The sequence below is a fragment of the Corvus moneduloides genome, chromosome 3 (genome assembly GCF_009650955.1).
Source record: "Corvus moneduloides isolate bCorMon1 chromosome 3, bCorMon1.pri, whole genome shotgun sequence".
Classification (NCBI taxonomy): Eukaryota; Metazoa; Chordata; class Aves; order Passeriformes; family Corvidae; genus Corvus; species Corvus moneduloides.
Window position 1 is genome coordinate 73,282,835 of NC_045478.1, and position 27,118 is coordinate 73,309,952.

General features: G+C 36.3%; 1 protein-coding gene across 17 annotated transcripts in view; it reads right to left on the reverse strand.

The window, feature by feature from the left end:
• The window catches only part of WDR64 (WD repeat domain 64), a 70,701-nt gene that overhangs the window by 37,922 nt on the left and 5,661 nt on the right, over positions 1–27,118 (reverse strand). For 9 of the 17 annotated variants that reach the window (XR_004238791.1, XM_032102180.1, XM_032102183.1 and 6 more), the window contains 10 exons: positions 25,618–25,772; positions 24,701–24,852; positions 23,883–24,013; positions 18,080–18,179; positions 17,455–17,558; positions 14,890–14,919; positions 10,568–10,675; positions 8,744–8,958; positions 8,086–8,220; positions 5,318–5,397 (listed from right to left, as the gene is read on the reverse strand). Coding sequence is in view for 16 of the 17 variants with exons in the window: in XM_032102180.1 (XP_031958071.1) it covers positions 5,318–5,397; positions 8,086–8,220; positions 8,744–8,958; positions 10,568–10,675; positions 14,890–14,919; positions 17,455–17,558; positions 18,080–18,179; positions 23,883–24,013; positions 24,701–24,851 (1,054 nt within the window). In the remaining variant the exon portion in view is untranslated. Of the gene's footprint in view, positions 1–5,317; positions 5,398–8,085; positions 8,221–8,743; positions 8,959–10,567; positions 10,676–14,889; positions 14,920–17,454; positions 17,559–18,079; positions 18,180–18,300; positions 18,491–18,523; positions 18,589–23,882; positions 24,014–24,700; positions 24,853–25,617; positions 25,773–27,118 lie in introns of those variants that run through there. The other 8 variants (XM_032102182.1, XM_032102185.1, XM_032102188.1 and 5 more) reach the window with 8 other exon arrangements.

The window sequence follows — 27,118 nt, forward strand, 5'->3', positions numbered from 1 at the left end:
TTATTTTAACTTTCAATTCCTGGCAAATATTGCAATTGTACGAATTGTATGCATCTGGTGGAACACTCTATTTTGACACACAATAAATGAAATAGCCACATTTTGTCTAGACTTCTGTTCAAGTTTTAGTTTTCTCTCAGCTTAAATTGAAGAGCAAAAAGCAAAAAATCCCACAGACTAAGAAGTACATGCCCCAAGAGAACCAGCTCAATTATGTTAAGCGCTCAGCTCAATTATGTTAATAATCTTCCTTAAGCTTGTTCAACCTACTACCATTAGTCAGTCTCTCCATATCTCTCCAGAAATCTATTCCTTTCCTTCTTAATGCAGCAAGATGTGATTTGTTTAGGAGCACCATCTCCCTTTTCCTCCATTAAACAATATTGTTCTCTGAGTTAAATTGATTCCACTGTTTATGTGGCTTCTCTCTAAATGAGAGAGGCTCACTGGAGGAATGATCTACTCTTAAAATAACTACAACAGAAAGCCATTTTGATTTATACCAGCTCATTTCACAAGTGTGACTGAGAATTCAACTATGCAAACAGCTGTACCAGCACAATGGAGGGAGAACTTCTGCACAGGAAAGGAGGACCATGAGTAAGTAGATGACTGGCTTGAAACTTCAGGGGGAAGAGATTCTTTTTCAGGCAAAACTACTCTAGATAATCTTTATATGCTGTAAGCATGGCAGGAAGTAGCTTAAATGGGTTATAACTGCACAAATGGTTTATGAAGCCCTTTTGGATGGGGAAACTCTGGAACATGGTGGGTCCCTGCTCACTTCCTCAGATTTTGTGTTAAGCTGTCCCAGACAGGACCTGCAAGTTAGCAGAACCCTTGTAACCAGGTCAGTATATACTGAGAAACAAGTCCATGGGAGTAAAACTCAGCTTGCAGGCCTCCCATGAGAAGGACATGAAATAAAGTAGACAAAAGCCTCCAGTGAGACTGGTTATAACATCAGAGGGAACAGACATTGCTTCAACAACATACCTCTTACCAGCCCCAGATAGAAACTGTCATGTCTTAAGATGATGGAAAACTGGGTAGAAGCTGTTGACAATACCTGATCAACTTGACTGCCTGCTTGCTGCACTTTTGAGGAACAGAACCTTTCTTGGTCTTCCTAACTGCTCTGTTCTTTATATTCCTGAAGTAATGGCAGATGATCGAAGGGGAGGATAGCCCCCTTTAATTCTGGCACAGAGAATGTCTTTTAAGAGTAGAATCATTAATACTTGCCATTTACTTCAGATATTAACTGGAAGATCAAGTGACATTTGGGAAGAAAACCTTTCCCTACATTAAAAATACTGTTTGCTTTTCATGTGAATTGTGGATTAATTTTAGTTCCTTTTACTGACGTGGAGATAATGGTAGATTTTATTTATTATAGTAGATACTATTTATATTAGATTTTTTTTTATAGTAGTAGATGCATTCTCTTCTCTATTTCTGGACTAATGCCAGATTGGCCCTAACGTTCACTGCTACACTGGAACATTTCCTGGAACATTTGTTCTCTCCATGCTCCAAATATGCCTCCAGGATTAAGAATCCTGACACAGAAAGTGTGCTTATTAAGCACATTCAAGAAAAGCCTGAAGAAGATGATCTATCCAACAGCAAATTTTTAAGATTTTGTGAAATCAGTGATTTGAATCCAAACAGATTCAGTTGTGTGGGGGTCCTTTCCATGATAAATAATTATAAAAACAGATGTTTAGGGTTTTTTTAGAAGTCAGATTCTACAGCCACAGCTCTGTTCTAGTTAGATGTTACGGACTCAAATACCTTCTTTGAACATGTGATGCTTTGTCAAACTGTCTCTCTTGACGACACAGTTTTGCAATTTGTGCGGTATTACAAGTCTGCTGAGCTGTCTGCACCTCAGTGATGTTGAAACCCACTTGAGAACAATAACATTTTTGAATGGAGAAATACTAGGCTTAGCCTGGCATCTTCTATAGACTATAAATGAAAAATATACCTCCTGGTTTCTTTCTATGCTGCTACTCTCACACAGAAAACTCCTTATAATTTAAAAGAACTTGTCTTTCCTTCAAATCTGTCTTTTAAATAATCTTGCCTTATAATGTCTGCAAAATCTCTTCACAACAGTCAGACATCTGGCAAACTAGCTTATCATACTGACAAATGTCTCAATATTTTTTCTTTGTGCTTCCTTGTCTGTCTTTTGTGTTTTTCTTAAATTTAGACTGCATCATTAGCTTCTGAGAGCTAATATTAGAGGAGTTCTGGTATGTGATTTCTATCACTAAGATTCCTGGGAATTCCTGAAAATGTGCTTCACTTGTTCCAGGAATTCACAAAGGAAACTGAACAAGCAGAGAGTAGTTCCTTTTATCAGTCTTAATCTGTTATTGTTAGATTTAGAAAACATGAATAGTTTTTCTTCTGCTTCATTGCTCACAGGAAAACAACAGCCAGATTTGAAGAACTAATAGGGCTAGAAGTTGAAGTATCATTTAAACCTGATCATCTCCTGCTTTTATATGCATACCTAATTTGATTTTAACTGCAGTCATGCCCTTGAAGTGATGATTAAGACATAGCTGGAATTGAAATGAATACAGAATAAGAAGAAAACCATGTAACTTCACCATTCAATGTAATATTAATGCAAAATGGTACACAAAGAAGTTATTTTAAACTACTCTGGGCTCCATATTTTAGGCTGCCATCAGGCTTTTATAATTTTACTGGTTGAAATCTAGCCTTAAGCATGAAAAGCAAACTCAGTACCAGGTTTGTTTTTATCTTATTCATTTTTATAAACATCAAATATCTAGAAGATAAAATTAGGTTGCGTCACAGTACTGAAAAACTCATGAGCATGTGTCTTTCAGTAAGAAGAGTAAGAGTTAAAACATGACTTCTTTAATAATCACAGTAATAATTCATCACAGTATGTAACATTCCATTTGTGCTATAAACACCTGGCTAAATAACATTAAGTTGAGACTTAGTAAAACGTTTAGCAGATATATCCTTGCTGAATACTTTAGAAGCTAGCCTGCAATCAAAGGCTGGATTTTCCTTTTATTTTAATTGCTGAATGCGACAAATAAACATAGCTTTTACAAATGTTTGAACATGTCACCAAGAAATCTATATATTACGATTCCTGAATTATTTACCTGTTATGGTCTCTGATTTTTAGGGTATATTACAGATAAAATTGCAGGCTCCCAAATTAACTAGCTTGTGTTCATTTTAAATAGCTTACATCTGTCATTAACTGGATCATCAACGTGTGTTTTTCAGTTAGTTAAGAGTGAGATGACTTTTAAGATACAGAGGCAAACATAGTGCGCTCCAGCCTGGCAGCATGCAGTGCCATTGTGAGCAGTGCATTCTATTAAGAGAGCACAGAATTCTGAAGCTCAGCTTTTGAAGGCTTTAGCAGACAGGACTCTCAAGACCTGTAGCATTATTCCAGTTCTTGGTTCGGCTTCATAGTGGGCCCTGACTGATCTAACTCCACAGTGAAACTTAAAGCGATGATCCCACCCTGTCTTTGTCTTTGGACATGCATTCCCACTGTGTTCTGAGACTCTTAGTAATACAGCTCAGGAATAATTTCCTTTCTTTTTCAAGGGGAGCAGCAGGGCTAAGCTTTGGGAATGAGGGTGAGAGGCAGGAGGATGTCTTTCAATAATTAGACAATGGCTGTTGGGTGAACAAGCAAGACGGGATTCCAACTCAAGGGTATGTAAATATTATGAATTGACAGGAAGACTGTTAGAAGTACAATTTCTTACACTTTTTCAAAAATCATCAAAATCATCATTACAGAGTCCTTAAACACAGTATTATTAAACTTTTTTCATGTTGCCCACACTTTAAATACTTTTGTGTAGTGAAAGTCAAAACAAATTAGAATTCAATGTTGAGAAAACTCATCTGCTTCTGAAATATTCTGATTAGGTATCTGTTTAGATGGGATAGGAGCTCCTGCATTCTAAGTCTATCCTGCAACCATCACAAACAAGTATGCAATCTAACCTTTTCAAAATTCCAAGCTCCATTTCAAACTGAGAATATTTTTCTGCAACTGCCACTGGACAGAAGACTCTTTCTGAACATCACTGCTCTAATTTTTGCTCTAATAGACATCAGTGGCATTCCTTGTTAATTGTCACTTTTCTACGTTATAGAAACTATACTTTTTTAATCTTTGCACAGTGGTGCAGTAAGAGCTTAGCTCAGTTTGTTAGAGCCTGCTGCTAAAAACACCAAGGTTGTGAGTTCAATCGCTTTATGGGCCATTCACATAAGAGTTGGACTTGATGATCCTTACAGGTACCTTCCAACTCAGAATATTCTGTGATTCTGTTTTATGAACAGTCTCTCCACGATAAGACTTCCCCCACCCTTTTTCTATACTCAACTAATCTTTCTCAAATATGGTTCATATCAGCAATATAGAACCAGCACAGGTACCTAGGGCAAGTGTTGCTGCATGGTCGTCCTATTCCTATTCTGTGCCACAAGTGTTTACTGCTAGTCACTGACAAAGTGGGGGGAGTGCTTTAGGCAGACCTTTGGTCTGGCCTACCACAGCTATTATAACTTTCTTAGAAAGTTTACCCAGATTTTTCTCTTCTTCTATTTCCAGAAGAAGATTTCCAGTGTGTAAAAGAAACTTTTACTAGTTCCTGTGTAATTGACTTTCTTTCCCATTCAGACACCTCACTCTGATTTTATTACCACAGCAAAATCCTCCAGTTCTACCCACACTTCGTTCTATAGGACCTCCTTTATGTCATCAGTACATTTCTCCAGACTACTTTTTTATGACAAGGTAATCAGTGTAAACAGTATCTGCTCCAAGGCTGAACTTCAGAATGTTCACTAATAACTCTTCTACAGCTGTATTGCTTTTCTCTTAAATCTTGTGTCTAGAAAATCAATAGAACTGTCTGATATTTATTTTGATATCTGTCACTATTTTCCTCTTGGGAAACGGTTAAAATTCAACATGAATTATTTCCCATGTCTAGGTCTTTTTTTTTTTTTTTTTTTGAGTTATACTGCCTTGTATATTATCAAGGCTGGACAGCAGTCTTGGCCATTTTTTTTAGCTCTTGTTAAATATAGACATAAGAATTCCTATGTTCGACATTGCAATTTTTAACAGACACAATATATAAACAAGATTGCTGCCATACTCCAGCAACATTTCTGCAGCACAAAATATGACCACTGAAGCAGACAGGCCCATAAAATTATTGGATAACTGGGAAGAAATGGATGAAGGAGTATGTCTTGGAAAAAACCCGATACTTACCTCCAGTGACAATGACTTTTGCCTTTCCACAGTATGTGAAGGCATTTACTCCTTTAGAGACAGAAAATTCCTTTACAGGTCTGCAATTGTTAATAAAACAATCATGTAAGAAATATTAGAAAAATACAGTCTACGGTCATTCTGCCTTATTTTTCTGTAGTATACAGAATAGCTGTTTGCATAACGTATACAATCTCATGTTAAAAGCGAATTGATTTGTAACAGAGACTTGGAGTGATACTGGCACCAATGAAACAGAAAGAGGGTGCACTTTCCATTAAAGAAATAAATATCCAATTTATACACCTGAATCTTTTAACAGGCAAACTCCAAACAGACTCCCAAACTGGTAGCTGTTGCCAAAGTAAGCTGCACACAAGCCTGTGTGCTTAAAGCAGTTAATCACTGAGGAAAAGTACCAAAGCAACTACAATTGCCTGTTTCAGACATGGAGGTCTACTGTGATCTCAATGTTACATTACATGCAGTTACTTTTCTGTTGCTTCTGTACAATGTATTGTATAATGACTATTCTTTATATGATCTATTTTGTGTTGTATAACAACATGAGACAAGTATGTGAAACTCAACAGCTATTCTATTACATTCACTGCTAAAGCATGGGAATTCAAACAACTAACACAGATTCAGATTGACTCAGTGTCCCTTCTAAACCCATCCTTTGAGCAACTTCTGCTTATCTCTCCATTTTTATCCATTTCTACTAATGAGTGAATATTTTATTGATTTCTGGATGTAGCAATAGCAAGGTATACACCTGTCATTCCCATGAAACAACGACTGCCAGTGTAAATAAGCTGTACAGAACTAAATGAGTATACATTTAATTTTTTCCTTTGAAATTCAGACAAGTATTAGTTCATCTATTCTGGACTAGAGTAGCCATTAATATTGAAAACCATAAATGGGGGTGACAGTAAATCTAACAAAAGACTCTGGAAACTTTGCAGATTAATGAAAGAGCTTGTTATTTCTAGGCAGGTGTAAATAAAAGGCTGCTTGCTTCCTATTATTTAGAGGGAGAAAAGATTTTTTTTCCAGAGCTCTAACAGAGAAGTCTTGATTCTCTTGATGATGTAAAATAACAATTGATTTAAATGTATGATTAACAGATTTTGTAAGGTTTTTTCACCTTTTATAATTCTATATAACTGTTCATTAGCTCTTTAATGAACAGTCTTGATACTTTTCCAAGATCAGTGGAAATAAGGGATTCTGGCACTGTGAAGTCCTGTCCAAGCCATGGCCTTGTAACAGAAGCACCCTGTGACCATATGCATACCTCCCTTTTTTAAATACTTTACAAGAAAATATTATAGGTGTTCACCAGCCATTATTGACAAAGAAACTCAAGTCACATAAGGGAGAAGATGCACTGCATCCCTCTTTGAGTACAATAACAATTCCTTGACGCGAAGTTAATTGGGAAAATTTCTTTTGTTAGAACCAGTAAATAATATTTTTAAATAAGAGTTACTTATTAAATGGACATTTCAAAATGATTTGACCTATAGATATTTTTAGGACTATTAATTTCATTTTAAGAGCTGTGTAATTTTTCAGTTGTCTAAACATAAATTCATCTACCTGTTTTGTGAAACTGCTTAGAGATAAGTATTTATTGCATTTGGAGACACTATTGACAGTGTGAAATGAAAAAGAACTACCAAGGTATTTGCAGTTTATGTTCTTCATTGAAGTATTTGATGGTAGCATCTACACTTTTGACTAGATTTTTGGCTCTGCAGACTTAGTTTTCTTTCTCTTCTAACTAATCCTATTTCTCCAAAGCTCCCAACAAAAACAAACAGGATTTCTCAGCTGACGCATGTGACCTTGGACAATCTGTAAGTGTTTCATAGTTCACTTTCCCCATCCTCAACAGACATGCAATACTCATAAAACTTAAAGTTACTGTATTGATTCAAGAACTACTACATGAATATTTATGGCCTGTGTTACACAAGAAATAAAACAGATTATAATAGTTGTAGCTACTAGCCTTAAAAGTCTATTAATTTCTCTGGATTTACCTCACAGAGGAATTGAGAAGCTGATATAATATTTACAATTTTTTGAGACATTTGAATGAAAAGTTCTATTTATATGTTCTTTATAGGTCCTTCTTACATCGAATTCAATTTGTATTATTTAATTGTACTATAAACTTTTCTAAATTCACAGAATAATTAGGCTTGGAATCAGCTTAATCAACTAATAGCACTGATGAGCCATATGAATAAGGACTTGGCACTAATAAGGAGGCCATAACCTCTTTCCTGCTGCATAGTAGAACCACTTCACAGCCCTCAGAATAAATTGTGTTCTTGGTTTAATCTTGTATAACTCAAACTTGTGAAACTAAAACTGTAAATAAAACTTAGTTGAGTTTATTTTTCTCTGGGTATAGATTTTAAATGAATGGATATATGATACGCATGCAACAAAACAATCAATTTTCTAACTAAGATTTACTTGCTAAGGAGAAACTGGAGGAGACAAAACTGTCAACATAACATATTTTAAGGGTTGTGAGTACTGAACATATATGGACAGTCCTCTCCTACATCAAAAGCTAGCACACAAAAATATTCAAGCATTTAAACAAATGTATTTTTGTTTTTATTAACAAGGCTAATAGAAAAGGCAGATTCATTATGACAAGATGACATCTTACAAGGCACTGATCTCCAGCAGAATTATAAAGCAGAAGATCTATTGCTTTCTAGAAGATGTCAGATACTTACAGGTTGTCCTCTAGTCGCTTTATGTCATCCAAAACAAATGAATGAATACTGTCTGTAGAGCAGGATGCAAAACGTTTTAGGGCAGAAATATACTTAATCTTCACAACCCAGTCGTCATGTAGCTTGCGTTTAGGCCTAGGGATATCAGTGGAGAAGTTATTAGGCTACAGTAGCAACTACTGTGATGTGTCTGTAGGTGGACAGGGATTTTTTCAGTGAGGTTATACATACAACCAATGCTAACATTTAATATCCAGGGCAGATACAGAACCACTCTTCCAGCTTAAATGCAAGCAGAGAGAAAGTCGGGGTTGAACCATGCACTTTTCTAGTCACAATCATGCTTCCATCTAATTGGGCACAATAAAGCTGTTCCTTTGTCAAACCAGGTAACAGTAATTGTGAATTCTCTCCTTGAATTTTATTCTGCATCCTCTCTGTTGTAAGATCTCTTGTAAAATCTTCTACCAAAAATGCTGGCATTTCCTTCACACAACAACAAGCGAATCCTACTTACTGCAGTTTCAAAAATTATTTTCTTTGGTTTGATGGGGTTAATTTACAAACAGAAGCGAATCCTCCATTTAGGGAAATCAAAACCCAAATTAAAAACAAAACATAATACAAGACTGCTAATATTTTATCATATGCAACTTACATGTTAAAAGATTCAGAGTCCATGAACCTAAATTGTGATTCTTTTTCAGCTTTAGATTGTTTCATTATGAAGTCATCATTGGTCAGAGTAAGCAGATAAACATAACCCTTGTCATCTCCCATTAAGATGGTATCCTTAGCCAGGTGATCTGACATTGTCACCGTAGAAACACAGAGCAGACAGTTTTTCATTGGTTTGATGACAAAACCATTATTCTGTGGAATATGTTAGAGAGTTTATTAGATATTGCACAAGGGTCCTTAAACTGAATCTATCATGCTTATCTAGTTACATCAGTGTTCAAATCTTGACTTTGTTTTTTCTAGTTGCTCCCGTGATTGCTGCTTCCTGATATCAGAAACTCACGGAAGACCATCACCAAGCAGAGTTAAAAGCACACCCTAAGAGTTTCAGCAAGACTCTGTTTCATAGGTAGCTTTTTCCATTTCAGTGAAGAAGTATTAATTACAAATTCTAGGAAGGATCTCTCCATGCTATATGGTATATTTGCTAAGACTGTATATGGTTTGGTTTCCTGTTCAAAAATAAGATGCTATCTACAAGAAAATTGGAAATAACCAAATTAAACAATAATTCAAACCACAAAACATAGCAGTAACACACAGGAAGAAACTATATCAGAGTCCTAATTAATAATACAGCCTGGGAGTGCCAAGTGTACTTATATGGGCAGGTGTTTCAATTTTTGAGGCACAGAGATAGTGGGAACGAATACTGTCACAAGTCATTGTGGTACCTTTCTGGAAGGCCCAGGATGGGATTTTGGGTCATCTGTATTACACTGTTTATTGGTTCTACTGCCTGACTCCACCTGTTATTTGATTAAAGTATCCTTGCCAGCCTAAACTGGTTAGAACTGTTCACATGCTATAGCAATTAACTGCACCGATGCTGCCTGTGAAGCACAGAAATATTAAAGAGACATAACAGAGATACAGAACTATTATTTCTGTGGTCCTGAAAGAGAGCTGCACCTATTCATCAACATATCTGCAACTCTCACTGATGTAATGACTGGAGGGAATTTGGAGAATAATAGGTGGAGAATAAATTTCTGAGCCGTCCTCCCAGAACTCCAATTGGATTGAAAAAAAGACTTAAATAGACCTGCCTGAGCTTGGGAAGCAGCCTTTTAGTATTAGGGGGAAAAAAAAGTCCTAGGACAATCTTATCCTAAAAATATTTACTTTGCTTCTCCTCATCATCTCAGCTAACTTGGAATTTCCAAGAGAAGTCCCAGAAACAGGAGGAAAAAGCTAAAATATGGGTCAGAAAAGATGCATAAGGCATTAAAGAAAACTTTAACAGTTTAGACATACATTATTAACATCAAAATGTTTTTGGTCTTAGAAAGTCCTGAACAAAATACAGGATATGAAAAAATATTTTCTTTAAAACCGGAAGTTACCTCAAAAAGAACCTATGTTATATTCCTTGGAAAATCTGTTCCTTGATTCTTAACAGATTCTGAAATATATATATGTCCATGCACACATATTAGATATACAGGTGCACACGTGTGCATTAGGCACACATAGAAAATAAATTGTTTGGGGGTTTGTTTGCACTATAGTGTAAAATTTTTCTTTTTCTTCCAAACTTTTATTATACTTTATTAATCCCATTTGGTGTGTAAAGAGTATTCCTCCTTTAGTGTAAATTCCACTGTTTCACTGAGTTCCTACAAAGAAAAAAGTTAAAAGCCTTCAACCTGTTAGACCAAAGGGATGTGAATGCATATTAGAAACAAAGACTGATCAACTTTCAGGTTTCATTTTGGCATTTGTCTGATCTAACATATACCTGTCTCTCTTTTGATTTATAGTCCCAGAGAATGACTGTGCTTTCAGTTACAGCCACAACATATTTCAGATTAGGCAGGAAATCACATCCAGTGATCCAAGCAGTATCCTGATGAAAATAAAAAGAGTAGCTAAAGAAGGATTTTCTCTGTAAATTTATTAACTTCTCTATCATGTAAGTACATATTTTAAACCACTTCTACATAAACCATGTATATTCTGCACTAGCACCTACTAGGTTTAGCCCCACTCAAAGTTCTAACTCCAGGAATAGCTCATACATGAAGTTACAGAGGCACCAGGCTCAACCTCTATTATTAATGACTCACTTCAGAGGCACAAATGTTTCACATGAGAGGACACAATACACATATACTGTTAGTTGAACTGTAATGACACTGGAAAAGCACCCTGAGCAAGCTCAGATACCCATAGTAAAGCAGATTAAGCTTTTACCTGGATACAATTTGGTTTGAAACAAAAGAAATTTAAAACCAGTCAAAATTTCAGCTATAAAAACAAAATCCCATTGAAATGAATTTTTATGAAAATAAGCAACTTTGTTAAATAATTTTAATTTTCGCAACAGGTAGATCAAATATTTACAAATATATACATAAGCCCATATTAAGCCATTGTTCAAGCATACCTCCTATTATACAGGTATTAATGTAAAACAATTTCTCTTGCAAAGTATGGATCAGACTCCTGATGCTTCTACTTTTATTTCCATTGTTGTACACAATATTGATTTTGCTCTTAGTGTAAAGGATCCAAAATCCTGACAGAGGATGTCAACACTCTGTTGCAGGAGAAAGCTTCTTTTCTTCCTAATGATCTGTGGGCAAGTGGTAATACATTTACAAGGATTTTTTGTGCCCTTTACTAAAATAAACGTGGAAAATGTCAGTCCTGCAGAGGCCTTGTGGATTGTTTTGGTAATTTGTATGGGAGAGTTTGTTAACTGTGGCTTTTTGAGGTCCTTATAACAGTATCATATAAAAATGACTAAATGGCTTGAAAAAGATGATTTTACATTTGTAGTTAAGTCACTAATTTCTTGTGTTGGCTTGTGATGATGCAGTCAAAGTAACAAGTTTCAGCTTTAGAGGAAAGGTTGTAAGAACTTCTCTTCTTAGTGCTGCCATACTTGACAGACAAACTAGGCAGCTGCACCAGATCAACCTTTTCATTATTTTCTTTTTCTATCCTGTCACTCAAGGGCTCTTATCTTTCCTCTCTTGTTTTCAATACAGCTTCTGTTTCACTTTGTCTGGCTTATCCACTGGATTTGTTTGTGCTTTTCTACACCATATTTAAAAGACATTTTATTTCCATTTTTGAAAGGAGTGGTTTATTTACTACCAGTATTCCCATCATCATTCAGCAATGGTTCTATGCTGACTATTATCTTTGGGACCTGTCAGCTGGACAATTGTTAATCAATACACTCTGGTGGGGTTTGTTTTCCCCAGTGGTCATACTTTAAAACAGAAGGTTGTGTGGTGCCAAGTCAAATACTGTGCAGAGTTTTAAGTGTATTATATTTATGCCTCTACTCTTCACTCAGTCACATAATCTCATCAAGAAATGAAATCAGTTTTTCTTGAAGTGATCTGTTCTCCATAACATCCCTGTAACAAATGTACCCATAGTTCATGTTCCATTTATACCATCATGATTCTAGGAGAGCTCTGATGGCTGCAGTCCACTGGATTTTATTTCTAGTGCTACTGTGTTTCACAGTCTTTCTGGCCTAATATCCTCAGGGCCAAGACCACTGTCACTCTGCTTGAGTGGGTCTCTATTCTGAAACACCTCAAAAATGAGGACACCGAATGGAAGAAAGCACAGGAGTACAAGGATTGTTGCAATCTATAAGCCACCCTCTACACACATCGCTGTTTGTCAATCGACAGAATGTTTCTAGTCTGATAACTTATCTCTGAATAAGTCCTGAATTCAGTACCTTACTTCATTTCCAAGAAGATGCACACAAATACATAGCTTCATCAATTAGCTGTTCATGCCAGTATTGATGATGTTAAAACAGTTGAAAATGGCATAATAATTATAGTGAGAAAAGAAGGTACTATTATTTCTGCATATCAGAAGTGAAATGTAAGCCCTGAAAGGCAAAGTCATCCTTCTCTGTTTAGCTATTTAGATATTAATCATAAGCTATCATTCATAGCTGTACATTATGATCATTTGGTGCTGAAGTCTTCAACTAGTATTGTTCACCGTATCTTTAATAAGTACCTGGTGGGTGATGATTTACACTCACATAAGATATTGTGCTTTGATTTTTAGTAAGTGTTTAGATAAAAGCTATTAAGATGCAAAGCTTCCATTTTTATAAGCATGCTTTACATTAGAAAAACTGTGACCAAATTCTAAAGATAAATCTCTCAAAGAATCCCCAAGTTAATAAATTTATTAGCATCATACATTTCAACTGTCTGGAAAGTGGTATTTATTATCTCAAAGAAATACAGAATTTTATTTCATTTCAATTCGGGAATTTATATTTAAAGAACAACATAGCTTAAAATATTATGTCCTACAAGCATCAAAATCTTTCAATAACCATCAAAAATTTCAAGGACCTCAAGTCCAATAAAAGCACTTTTAATTCTCTTGCCAGTGCAGTAGTTAGAGGAAAGATGAGAAAAAATTCGATTGAACAAGGGCAGGAATATTCAATGCAAACACTTAAATAAGAATATTAGATAAAAATTCCAATTCCATAAGACAAGGCAGAGCACAAAGCAGAAAAGGGTAATTTTTAACTAAGCCATCTGAAAATTTCATAACTTTGATACAAAAAAAAGTGAATATAATAACTTCAGCAAAAGTAAAATGACATCACAAAATACCATAAAATCTTTGAGACATAGAGGGATTTCATAGGGTTGTGGGCATGGGTTTCTCCTTCCTTTTCACTGTCAGCTCCCCAGTCAATCAAATGTCCCTGGGATACCAAAGATTTTCCCCCGAAAGACTTTGTGCTCTACAGTAGAGAGTGTCATGTTCAGCAGTAATGACCTCAACTGATCGAATGATCCCCAGGAGCAATGATCCTCCATCCCAAAGACGGAGAGGAATCCAAATTGTTTTTAACCTACTTCTTCCTGTCTCTAGGAAAGGCTGAAAAAGCGGAAACATCTCAGCTGGGAAAGGATGGGAGTGTGGCCCGTAACAACAGTGACAGCAGATCAGGGTAGCCCACACAGATCTGACACAGAGCTGAAACAAGAGGATGCTCACAAATACTAAAACTATGAGTTTTAGTGTTGTATTTGTTTGGAATCGCAATCCTAACAATTACAGTATTACACCATTATACTGAAAGATATCATTACGTTAAACATATATTATGTTAAACATTTCTTTCACACTTCTTATGGCAAAAATCTCCTTCAATGGTGCCCAATACTGCCACAGCTGCAAAATACTGTCCTACTTTCGCAGCAAAAAACTCTTCACATTCATTGAGGAACCATTTTAAGACAAGTGCTCAGTGCTCAGAAAGGAAAGGGACCCTGAAGCCCACTGCAGCATTAGGCTAGCACTCCAGCTTCTTCCAGCTTCTTCCCCTTGGCATCTCTGGGGGACATCCTACCTTTGCATATTTGGATTGGGGAAAATGGCTCCTACAAGCAAAGCAGGAACAACTAAAATTTACTCCTGTAGCACACCTGCAGGAGAAGCTCTAATTCTAGTCAAAGTTTCCAAAAGTCAACGGGTCTCAAGAATATTTCCCACAGGTACCTCTCTGCACTAATTCCACAGGTCAGATTAGCCCTTGTAAAAACTGAACGCAACTCAGGCCCAGAGCTGTTTTCTGACTTCAAATAGTAGGGCCTCTGCTGCGGAGTACTTCTATTACTCCCCGGGTAAAAACGAGGTTTTAATGTATATACTGTGTAGTCAATCATCTAACTAGCAAAATATAGAACTGTTTTTGATTAACAAGCTTAAAATTTTACTTATTTTAATTTTAAAGTGACAATTGAAGTTTTGGATTTTAGAAGAAAAAATTCTAGCCAGGTAATGGATAAAGGATGATTTGGTAGTAAAAGTAGCATTTATCTGAGGTTTCATTTATCAGAGGAAAGAAATCAAGTTACTCAATTGTTTCTATAACCGGAAGGAATAAATTGAAACTATTCGACCTACAGCACCCTACGACAAATCATGCAGAAGTCTCAAAGTTAAATGTGGCATTAGAATAATGCTCAGTTTCTAATTATTTCTATTTAGTACATGCTGATTTTTACTTAAAATTATTTAACAGGACGGAGAAAAAAAAGAACTTACTTCAACATTGATGGTTGCCAGAACCTTCATCTGAAAAATCAAAAATGATACGGTCAAAATAACAAGTAAGTTCTTAAATTAGAAGTCTAAACAAAGTCATCTCTCCTCTTCACAGGCAGATCAGAACAATAATTGCCAACTGAAAGAGTAGGTGGTTAAGATCTGAAAAAGATCCTTAACCTGCCGGCTGCCTGTTCCCTTTTATATAGCGAAAAACTTAAAACTTCTATTTCTCTCACAGCTGTTTCATAGTTTCTTGTTCAGTTTGGGGTTTTTACATTGAGATGTTGGAGTGAGCAAAATAAGTAAAAAATACTCATTTTTACAATGGAGTATAGATCAGCTGGCCTTCTGATGGAATTGTACTTTTAATGGTTATTGACAGCTAGAACAGCATCAGCTCCTGTGAGAGATAGGATGAGTCATACAGAAACCCAAGCTAATGCTGGCCCAGATGTCATATCAACTAGTGCCAGCAAAATCCCTGGCAGAGGCAGCACTTCAGGCTGCAAAAAGGAATACCCACATTGCTACAGCATCTTTCACCAAAGGTAACTGTTGGTGGGCAGCGTAACATGTGGCTCAAAACCTGAAGAGTTTAAAGTGTCACCATCATCCAACAGAGACAGGGTTACCCTTCTATGTACTTTAACAAAACTACTAAGTTTTCAAAAGCAGTTTCAAACTTTTCCCTTCTGAAACACCCACAAATGGTTTTCCACCTCCTCTTGCCCCTGCCCCTGATCAGTAATTATTCAATGGCACCTCATACCCATCCCAGCAATTCGACATTTCATAAACCAAGAAGTTAGGATCAAAGCTTTTCTTCCCATAAAAGTGAGATGCCAAGTGTCCTCATGGAGAGTCTTTGAGCAGAGTTTAAGAGTACTGCTAATCAAAGGATGGATATCCATGCCCTGTTACCAGCCTTGGCTTTATCTGTAGTAACTAGAGTATGTCCTTAAGGCTGCCTACTCCTACAGGTCTTACGTGCTGGTCAAGGCAGTATCCATGTCTGAGAACCTGAGAAAGGTAAGTCTCATATTCTGGAGTAAGATGGAAATAGCTGATGGTGTAGAGCTGTATGCAGGTGTTGAGGCATATTAGGCCCATGTTTGTTGCAGAAAGCAGTGCTAAGCCCTCAAACAGAATCATGGAATCATAGAACAATTAAGGCTTGAAGAGATCTTTAAGATGATCAAGTCCAACTGTAAAACTAACACTGCCAAGTCTACCCCTAGACCATGTCCCCAGTAGCCACTTCTACACATCTTTTGAATACCTCCAGGATAGGTATCTCAGCCACTTTCCTCGGCAGTTCCAATGCTTGACAACCCTTTGGGTAAAGAAATTATTCCTAATAGCCAATCTAATCCTATCCTGGCACATCTTGAGGCTGTCGTAATGCCTTAGTCAATTTCAGAACAGTTTTATAAGTGGGATTTGAGGTTCCTGATTCACTGTGTTAAGCAGCTGGGTGTAAAATCATTTACACTGCAGTCAGTGATGTCAGATAACATCACTCCAGCCTATGAGGAGGTGGCAATTCAACTTGAAAATAGCATGGGGAGGTAGTGGGCAGGGAAGAGAGCTATTTTTAATCTTATACTTCGGGAAATTATTTTTCATAGGTACATAAGAGGGATAATGTTCTGGAGGACAGGCTTTCAAATAAATTATTTCAGCATTTAACAAAACTGCACCACTGCTTTGTTATTTAATCATCTGCAGGAGTCCTTTCTTGGTTTAAACGCTCCTGTCATAACCATTATGCACTAATTAGCTAAAACCCCTAGAAAGCATTAGTGCTGCTTTAAAGCTTTACTACACTGTCTGAAATAACTTTAAAGAAACTGGTTGCATTAAAATTGTACAAATATAAAGCACCAGTGAGCACAGATGTGTGATGTACCTCATAGCATCTACAAGTGCATACCTCTAAACAGTAGTATCTGGGAGATTAATTTGCAAATTTTAGTTTAACAGCATCTTAAGCCTGAATTTGTACTTAAAATGGTACAGATCTCCTTACAGTTTACTGATGAGGGAACTAACTGTGAGCCAGTGTCATGCAGATTGTTGTAAAACTCACGACTTTCAAGCTTCTAGATGTTGCTGTATTGAATAAAACTTAATTGCAAACAACTGTCTCTGTCCATTCTGGATATTTTCTGTAGCTGTAGAAAACAGTTAATTCTCTGATTTCCACTCTATACCTAAAAGTTAATTCTAATAGCATATTTTGTATTAAGGGAAACCTTTTCTAAACAGAAATGCAGATCATTTTCTATTAAATTAATTTCTATGAACAATGTCTATTACTAGCCATCTCTACCTTCTATCAACTTTTGTGGACTGTCTAGTAGGTTTATAATTGACAAGAACAATGTATATTTCCTAATATACTTAAAAATATAGAAAAAGTTAACTTTGATAAGAAAGTTTTTTTACGAGAAACCTTTATCTAGGTTTTTTTACGAGAAAATTTGAATGCTAGGTCACAGTCCACTCAGTTCCCTTAGGTACTGCCTAATGCAATAATAAAAGAATTTGATTTAGAATTACCTGTTTGCTAAAAACAGTTAGCACTCCTCTCTGAGAGGCTGTTACTGTGAAATGCAGAAGGGGCACCTTCACTATACCCTTAACGACATCTTTTCTCTTGACAACTGTCAATGACAAAATATTAATCTTACAGACATAGAAAACAACAAATAGAACTGTAATAGTAAGAAAAACATAAACAAATAGAACTATAAGAGTAAGAATATTTTCTCTTCCTGAAATGCATTTTGGTACCAAATGCAAGGCAGTGATGAAATACATCATATATTATCCCATACTTGGTTTAATTAATTATGCTGCATTTCTAAATATCATTAATGTGTTCTGGATGTGCCAGTTCTTCCTCCATTTTTTCAAAAAATGCCGAAAGACGAGTAACTACATAAATAAATAGTCTGGTTGAGAAAAATTCATCATTTCAAAATAATTTAGGAATATGGAGAACTGGGAAATGCAGCAGGGGAGTTCCACGTTTAGTAAAAACCCATGTATTTTGGAACACAGAAGAAGAAGCATGAACAAGCAAAGACAGATGTGATCTTATCACTGTACTCTCAAGAAAGTGAGCAGCACTAGAAGACTGCATTAGAAAAAAAAATTTTTGATATAAGATGAAGTATGTCACCTGAATGAGTAATCTGCTGTTTTTCAGATACAAGCAAAACCATGCTTTCTTTCGAGGGGAAAGACGTGCCATCATCTTCTCCTAGGAAACAGCCAAAAATCTAAACAAAACAAAATAGAACTAAGCAAGTAATTTATTGCAAAACTACTTCTGGAAGATATATGTATAAAGTCAAATAGTTATCTCACACTTTAATAATTTAATATTCTTTGAGTAAGTACCTCAGTATTATTTCCTTTAACCATTAGTTGTCAGTATGACTTTAGACTGCTGAGATCTGATATTCAGGCACAACCTTTCTTCAATGTTTGCAAAGAAGTCAGCTTACACCGGGCTTCTAGGAATACAGCCCATCTATTTTTTTAAAGTTGTTAGTACAGCTTTGCTTTGTAATGATTGTTTGTAAATAACCATATTCAATTTTCATTTTCCAGTTCTACCTACCTCAACTAGGAAAAAAAACTACCAAAAGGAAGACAAAACAGATGACTCCGTATTTATAAACTGAGACATTCAATGTAGCATAGTGGTTTAGCCTACACAGAATAGCTTTTCCATAAAGATATATAGATTCCCATTTGCTGGAAAAAAAAGGTAATATAATGACTATTTTTAAAAATTCTTTTTTGGCCATCTCCCTATGTATGGCAATGTTCTACCTGTACTGAACATGAGGAAGATCCTTGCACAGGACAGTCAGGTAAGTAGCTTATTTCTGCTCCAGGGTGTGAAATTTTCAGCTGAAATGCTCTACAAATCTCAAGCTCTGTACCCAAAAGCAGTTTAGTAATTTCTTTAGGAAATTAGTCCCACTCAGATGTACAAATTTTTTTAACTTCTTTCTCATAATATGGACATTATGTATACTTCCTTTCATGAGTTCTAAAAGCAATGCCCCTTTGGATGGGAGACAAAATGTTGTATTTTATTCGAGTTCAATATTTTCCATGTTATACAATAGAGCTCCCATTTTCATTCTTTGAGACACTCAGATGTACATCTTTCAAAAAAATATTCTCACACATTACTCTTCAACTTTCACTTCACAGCTCCCTCCTTTCCATATACACAATTATTAGCTATTATACATCCTCAGTGAATACATTATCTACCACAGTCCCTTACATTCCTATTTCTAATTTCTTGTCCTATCACCTTATCTTTCCATCCTGTATCCATACAGAGAGGCTAATTGTCTTGTACTTCCGTGGATCTTTTCGCTTTCCCTTATTGAAAGGAGTGACATTTTGCCTTCTTAATTGTATGTACCCATTTCCCAGCAGAGAACAGGCCGGTCAGCTTTCTGGGGACTAAGGTTTTGGTAAGAGGACTTTTTGTTTAAGGATAGGCTTATCCAGCATCAGGTCCCTCCAGAGTCCTGACAGGATGCCAGGTGCAGTGGCTGGGCAGCAGCTGCCCTAAAACCAGCAGAGAGGAAAGTTCTCAGTGCACATGTAGGTGTGTCCTGTCGCACTTCCTGCAGACATGAGACAGTGCCACTTTCGCTCCTGCCCAGAAGGCAGGACACTGCCCAAAGAAACAGCATCCTAGAAATCCCTTACAGCTGCGGAAATGGCTTCTGCTGACTCCAACATGGACACAGGAGGTCCCAACAAGCCCCAGCCCATAATGTCTACAAGATATTGATGGTGAAATAAAATGCAAGTTACACATACTTCAGATGTTTATCTCCAAAAAAATACAGCTTTCTAAGAGCTAACTACCTTTGAGAAGGCGATTCAGAGGTAAACCTCCCAAGTCACTAATAAATGATAGCTGTTGGGCTGTCCAGGATAAGCCTTTTAAACTGTGAAGCCAGCAAATGACAAAGGGCTGATCCTAATTTAATTAGAGATGATTTAAAATAACCTTAATTTTTTTTAAAATAAAAAACTATCCTTTGTACATGGTGTACTGTTGTGGAGACTGCTGGATACCTAGGAAATCCTTGAACATGAAGGACTTGAAAAAGAGAAATATCAGTAAGTTAAAGAAAAAGGAACAGTCATACAAGGCCATAATTTTCTAGGTTGTGGAAATAAACTCGGAAGATTTTGTCAAGCTAAAGAGAGGCCAGATATGGAGAGATAAATTTGAAAAAAATTAGATCTGTTATACTAGGAAAAGAGGAACAAAGCGTCAGGGATAGAGTTCTGGGAAGGGGGCTAAGGTGAGAGAGAGAGAGAGAGAAATGATAAAACAGACATATCAAAGGAACAAAGTGAGGTGTATCCCTCTTTCTTGACTTTTGAGATCGAGGGCATTCTCAGCAGTACTAAAAGGAGCAGGCGAACTCAGAAGAATGAGGTTGAAATACAGGACATCTAGAAAAAAATCATTAGAAAACTGGAGCACAGACAGCAGAAAGCATGATGGCTGTTGAGGATATTACAGATAGTAAGTCTTATTAATGATACATTTGAAAAATTAAGTGATAAAAAGTCAGCTGAAAGAAAATCAAGGCTACTTCCATTGTTCACAGGAGGTCATGAAAGGTATGTCCAAGCTGCAGTTAATAAATAGGATTTGTCTAATAGAACTAGTAGAGTAATGAACATTATAAGAATGGATGTATCAAGTAAGGAAGGCCTTTTTGTCTCTTTCATTATCTCTCTCAAACAACAGCTAGTCTCAGCTGGACTACTTAAAATACTTTCCAGTCTTAAAAGGCCAATAATAATTTCAACAGAGTTTTAAAGCATGTAAAAGAGGAGATTTGCAGTTGTTTTTTGGTTTGGTTTTGTTTTGTGGGTGTTTTGTATGTGTGTGTATTGCTGTTGGGGTTTTCTTTGAGTGCTTGTTTTTGTTTTTTTCAGAAAAAGAAAACCTTCATTTAAAAGGAATGAAAAGACTAAGGAGTATGAGAAAAGCAAGTGGAATTTAGTCTGGCCAAAGGTTAAATAGACTCAACTTAGAAATAATAAAACAAAAGAAGAGCTACAGATATGAGTGGAAGAAAAAAAGTGTCTATGACCCTCATCAGTAACTACACGCGGACATCTTTGATTGTCAAGAGGTTAAAAACAGATGAAAAGAATTTAGAGCTGTATATACCTATACTTGTACATCTCTGGCAAAGTTAGCCAGTCAGAACACTGCCTTCATTCCTGACAGTAGTAACTTTCCAGAACTACCTGAAGCATTTTGGAACTGCAGTGTTTGTCAGAGAAACAAAATTTTAAAATGCCACCACCACATAATATGTAGGACACAAACCAATCACATTTTATTTTGTTGGAACCCATTCAAATAATCTTGGAAGGATGTGTTTTGATCCAATCATTATGGATAGGATGCTTCCACAATTACAGAGATCAAAATCTGATGCTGAACTTATGGCTGATGTAAATTTGGCAAATGATCAATTCTGTTTCCATGTAAACTAAGCCTGAAGAATTCCAGTAGTTTTCTTAACGTTAAGTTTTTGTTGCTCCCTCTCTACCTAGACTACCAATAAACCAAATTTTCTTTTTTTTTTTTTTACTTGAACGGAGCTTGGCTTTATATTCCAAAATGTACAGATAGCTTGTAATACATACAGACCATCAGATTACTCACCAAACAGAAAGAAAACAAAAAAGCAAAAAACCCACTGCAGCTTTTCAGTGCTGTACGGTATTTCAAACTGTGCTGGATAAGGCTGTGCCAAGGTAAAGAAATAAATACAACATTGAGTCTGATTCAAATAGTCTGATCTTTGTCTATTTTACAACTGAATTATGACTTCTGTCATGGATGAATTTCCAGTTACTTTATGTTAAACATTTCTGCCCCGCAAAAAGACAATAAAGGAAAAAAAACCCCCAGATTAACACTTTGATCAGGATTCTTTTGAATAGAAAAATAGTAAATACTTCTGTTTCATTCCCTACACCACTCAGTATAGGCTCAGAAGATATCCATCTGTACATGAAATGCATGATGTGAGATGCTGAAGATTCATTGTATACCACACTCCACTTTTTTCAAGAAAGAAAGTTTATACACAAGGCATATTAAAAGGCTGTCATCAGTGAGCTCACACTTGGTAAAATTTGAGAAATGCTCATAGAACAGGTTCTGGGGATTTTTATCCCAAGCAAATCATGCACAGATTTCATAAGGAAACTAAAGGGTTTTCACCTATTTTATTACATCCCATGCCGTGCTTGCTTGTGCAATTATGCAGCCAAATTATTTATGTAATTATGCAATTTGGTAAACTAGTCTGACTCCATTGGAAACTCAGTAAGGTTTTGGAGTAAATGATATGCACTCCAGTAAACATACAGAGCTTCCCTTAGTTCTCTTATAAACAAATGAGCCTGAACATAATTTGCTACTGTTCTGCTACTCTAAACGAAGGACAATCAGTCCTTCAGACTGTCAGCTATTTTCCAGATTTGCCCCAAGCCCTTCCTGAAGGAAATCTTTAATGCCTGACATGAGCAAAATCCGTGAACAATGTGACACTATAATCAAAAACAATGGTTAAGAAAGGTAGTAACCAGAAATGTTCCCATACAGAACATTAAATAGAAATGGCTGAACACACCGTTTTTAGGATGATATTAGGAAATTACTTGATAGCAATTGTTGGTAACATGTAAGAAACAAGTGTTGGGTATCTTCAAGGTTCCAATATTAGCATGATGTTCCAGAGTAACATAAAATGTAAATATGCTGACAAATTTGTAGTTCATGTCACTTGCTAATACCCTGCCATAAGACTTTAAGTCCAGCAAGGACTTGCCATGTATGCAATGCCACCTATGCTACCATAGGAAAGTCATTGTGCGCTGCAAATTCTGTCCCTTCTGCACCATTCTGTCTTTGGGTAAGAAACAAACAAAAAAATCATGTAGTAATAATCAAGTGCCCTTGATAAGGATTGGCTCTAACAATCTAAGAACCAGTAATTTTTATAGAACAGTTGCTTGAAACACTACCCATGGGAAACATCTTCATAAAAGACACATTTCTAGAGCAAGTGCTCATTTTTCAATGTGCAACATGCAAATAAAAAAGAGCACCATGTTTAAAAAATCCCCGAGAAAGTACTTTTTCACAAAATGTGAAGAACTGGATGCTGTGGAGATAAGCTTTTTAGGCAGATTCAGAAATAACTTACAAATGGGATAGATTAAAAATCCAGGAAGGGATATTAAACACAGAGTGCATTTGCAACTCTGGCAGAGGAAATCCTTAAGACATGTGCAGACAGATGCAAAGAGGGTAAACCGGATCTACCATTTCACAGTTACCTCATTCTTACATGCTTTTTACACAGGTTTGCTATTTACCACCATTAGAGACTGAAAAATTGATTACATGGATCTCATTCATCTACAGGACCAAATAATATATGCAGAATTCTCTGGTTACAAAACTCGACTAAAATCCTGCCCTACCTTTAATGCTTCAAATTCAAAATAAGGTCCAGATTTATGCTGTGAACAGGGGAAGAGAAAGGCAAGGAAGCAGAGGAAAGAGAAAAGAGAGGAAAGGAGCAAAAAGAGGAAGCATTTCTGAAGGTTTAGCTAAAGACAGGCTTATCCTCAGAGCACAAATGGCATACTGTAGTTTAAGAGATTTTGCATTTTGTCAAGAAGCCTGAGGACAATGCACATCACTGAAGTAGTTCTGAAGACCAGGACACACCCAGGCTTCAGGCAGCTAGAATAAATAACAACAAGAGAGTGCCTCATTATGCCATGGAGCTCATGAACAACAGACTCGTGAACAACATTCAATCAACAGATAAATATTGTCACCATTTAAAATTCTAATTATTTATATTTAATAAAACTTTAGAATTCCTTACCTCAAGCCATTCTGGCTTTTCATCAGGGTTGCTGACGATCTTCCTGAAAAAGGCCTGAATATTCTGATCCTTGACTGCTGGACCAAAAAGTGTTTGTGTGGTTGTATAGAACTTATCATAGTCTATCTCATCTGTATGGGAAGAACAATGTCCACACAGTTTAAAACCAGTAAGCTATAGATCCCTTTCTTATCCACCCTACTTCTGGTTTTATTTCTCATTCAATATCAATAACGTGCAAGTTCCAGCTTCTCACATTTTATTCACTAAAGCATTTGAAAAGAAAAAAGAAGTCTTAATATTTGCTCTTTTCAAAACTACCTAATTTGCAATGCATGACAGGAAACAGATAAAAGAATAGATAAAAATTCCTCACTTCTGTATTCTTCTCTTCCTTACCAAAATTCTGATTTTTTTTTGAACCTGAATGGTGCGTGGGGTAAAGTTTACCCTTTCAAGCAGCAATAGCCACTTGCATTGAGAAAAGCAAAATTTTACCCCCATTATTTACAACTAGCAAGTGTATTTACATAATTCATCGGGTTTGTGCTTTTACAGAAACATTGCATCATGCTGACTTCTATATGGGGCAACTCCACCAATTATATTTTGTGAGTGATCACCATGGCCTTGTAACTTGGTCAGAAATCCTAATAGGAGGAGAAAAGAACTCTCCTAGTGCAATCTCTCTATTTTCTGTAAAGATCAAACAGTTACAGTTAGAACATTGATTTGAGGTCTTTCTTATCGTCTTCTCTCTACGGTATGTTCTCTCCATGTGAAAATTACACTTTTCCATCAAGTTGAATATATCTTACCATCATCTTTAGTATACAAGCCTGAACTCTCCTTGGTCTTCTGGATGATCATTTTTTCAACTAGATTCTGGAATTGCTCCAAAGCATTCTTGAAATCAATCATTTCAAGAGCAGAGCAGCTCTCCTTATCATGATGCTTCTTTCCAGACATCCTTTATTAGGAGAGAGCAAGATAAGAGGGAGAGCTCTTCTTACGGCCAAGACTTGCTTTGTTCTTTAAACTCCCACATGAGTTCACGTGAGATGCAGCTGCATGACAGGTATACCAAACATTACAGAATAAAAAAAAAAAAAAAGACCCTGGCTTAGCGCCTCAAGCTGGCAAACAGTGCAATGAACTGTGGATGTCACAACATCCCATCACATCACAGAATCCTACTCACTGAGTGCCCCTAGGTCATGAACCAGGATCACTAAATAAACTGGCACGTGAGATTATTTCATTTTATCGCATGTAATTTGTGACAGAAGAGACCTTTAGCTCTACTTTCACCTCTTTTCTGTTAGAGACCAATAAATACCAGCCATTTATTACTACACTGAGCCCAAACTTTGTTCTAAAGTATAATTTGTGGTAAGGTGTCAAGTGTTGATCTTCAGACACAAAAAGATGGAGAATCCAACATGTTTGTTCCAAAGGTTAATTGCACAAACTGTTAAAATTTAAGCCTCTTTGTGTGGCTTATTCTTCCTTTCAGCAGTTCTCGGAATATCTTCACTAATTTAGTTGGTACATTCTCCTACTAGGGACCTTTGTTCCTTGCCTACTTCTCCTTTCCTTTAGGTCTCAGCATAATATTTGTGATTCGTATCCACATTTTTCATCTTTTCAATATCTTTAAGGAATACTGATGCCATGTTACTGAGCTATACCATAATAGGCAAAGGATGAATTTCAGACTATTTGTTAAACTCACTTTTCTGTAGACCACACCAATCAATTTCTTTGTATTGTTCTTTACTATTGATCTCCAGATCCACTTTGCTATTACTTCACACAAGGCTAATGCCAGCTTTACTGGACAAGGCTTTCTTGAATTCCTGAGTGTGGAGTCTCAGCTCTGTGGAGATTCTGTAGTTGAAAGAAAAGGAGAAATTATATTTTGTATTTCCTTATGGCAATCTAGAGGACTGATATCAAACAGACATGTTTCAAGAATATTCAAGTCACTTCTTCAAAGAAAACAAAACAGATAAAGGCAATAGTCTTCACACCAACTCAGAGTATTAGCTGAGCAACATTTTTGAAACATATAGGGAAAGCAACTAATTGGTATTAAACAGAGTTACTAAAAATAATGCATGGAAATATCTCTGCATGAAATAGCTAGTTCTTCAGGGGAAGAGGTGTCTGATGATATCTACCTAACACAAGCAATCCAACAGCTTGAAATTCTATCATTTCAAGGGGAAGAACACAAAAGTTTCTGGGTAATTCTTCTCTACTGCAATGAGCATTTCTTTTGATTAGAAGAAGGAAGAGTGTGGCAGAGAAAAGCAGCAGTGATGCCTGGAAAAGGGAAGGATAGCTTGAGCATATATTTTTGCTGTTTTCAACAGTAATTCTCAAGGAAACTATTTCCTTTGTGTGTCAAGGTACTCAGTGGCTGGTCAGAGTTGTGGTGTATTTGATATACTGTCTCCAGCTGAATTCTTGCTATGCTGTGCTTCCTGTTGATTAATTTTTCCAGTCTCTGTCATCTAAGCTTGTATGACATCAGGTTATATTCTCATTTCCCAGCAGTAGTTTAAGGTTCATAAAAGGTATTGGCATCCATGACAGAAGGGTTAACAACAGAAAGCTATGTTTTGTTCTCTTGCAAAAACCCATGTGGAAACTTCATGTTATGTACCACAATGAAAACACAAAGAAACCCCAAATGAGAATTCCCTGCTTTCAGTACCAGCTGATTCTGTTGTCTTCAATGTTTAAAATAAAAAAAAAGTACAGTATAATTTAAAATAAGATGTGATGACTGAGTGGACTGAAAAAAAAAAAAGTAGAGAAGATAGGAATTGCTTTAGAAGATAAGCAAAGTCTAAAAGGCAAATTCAATATTTAATTGATGAGTCAGGAAGTCCTTGCATTAGTAGGCTTACAGTAGCATTAACTGAATGAAAAGCATTTCCTTCACTGTCTCCATTACTGATAGTGTGGAAAGCACTGGATATGGAATATGATATAACTGATGTTTATTCAGAAGTTGACTCTCCCAACTCTTACCACATAATCCTATTAGTCTCAATCATTGGAAGCTCTCAGATACAAAGACAATGATATGTACGTCTGTATGGGTGCAAAGAAGAGCTGCAGCAAGTTCATTGCAGGACTGGCACCTCATTTGAAAAATCAGTAATTTTCAATCTTTATCTCAATAACTACAATAATTCTCTGATATTCCATGCAAATTTTAAAAT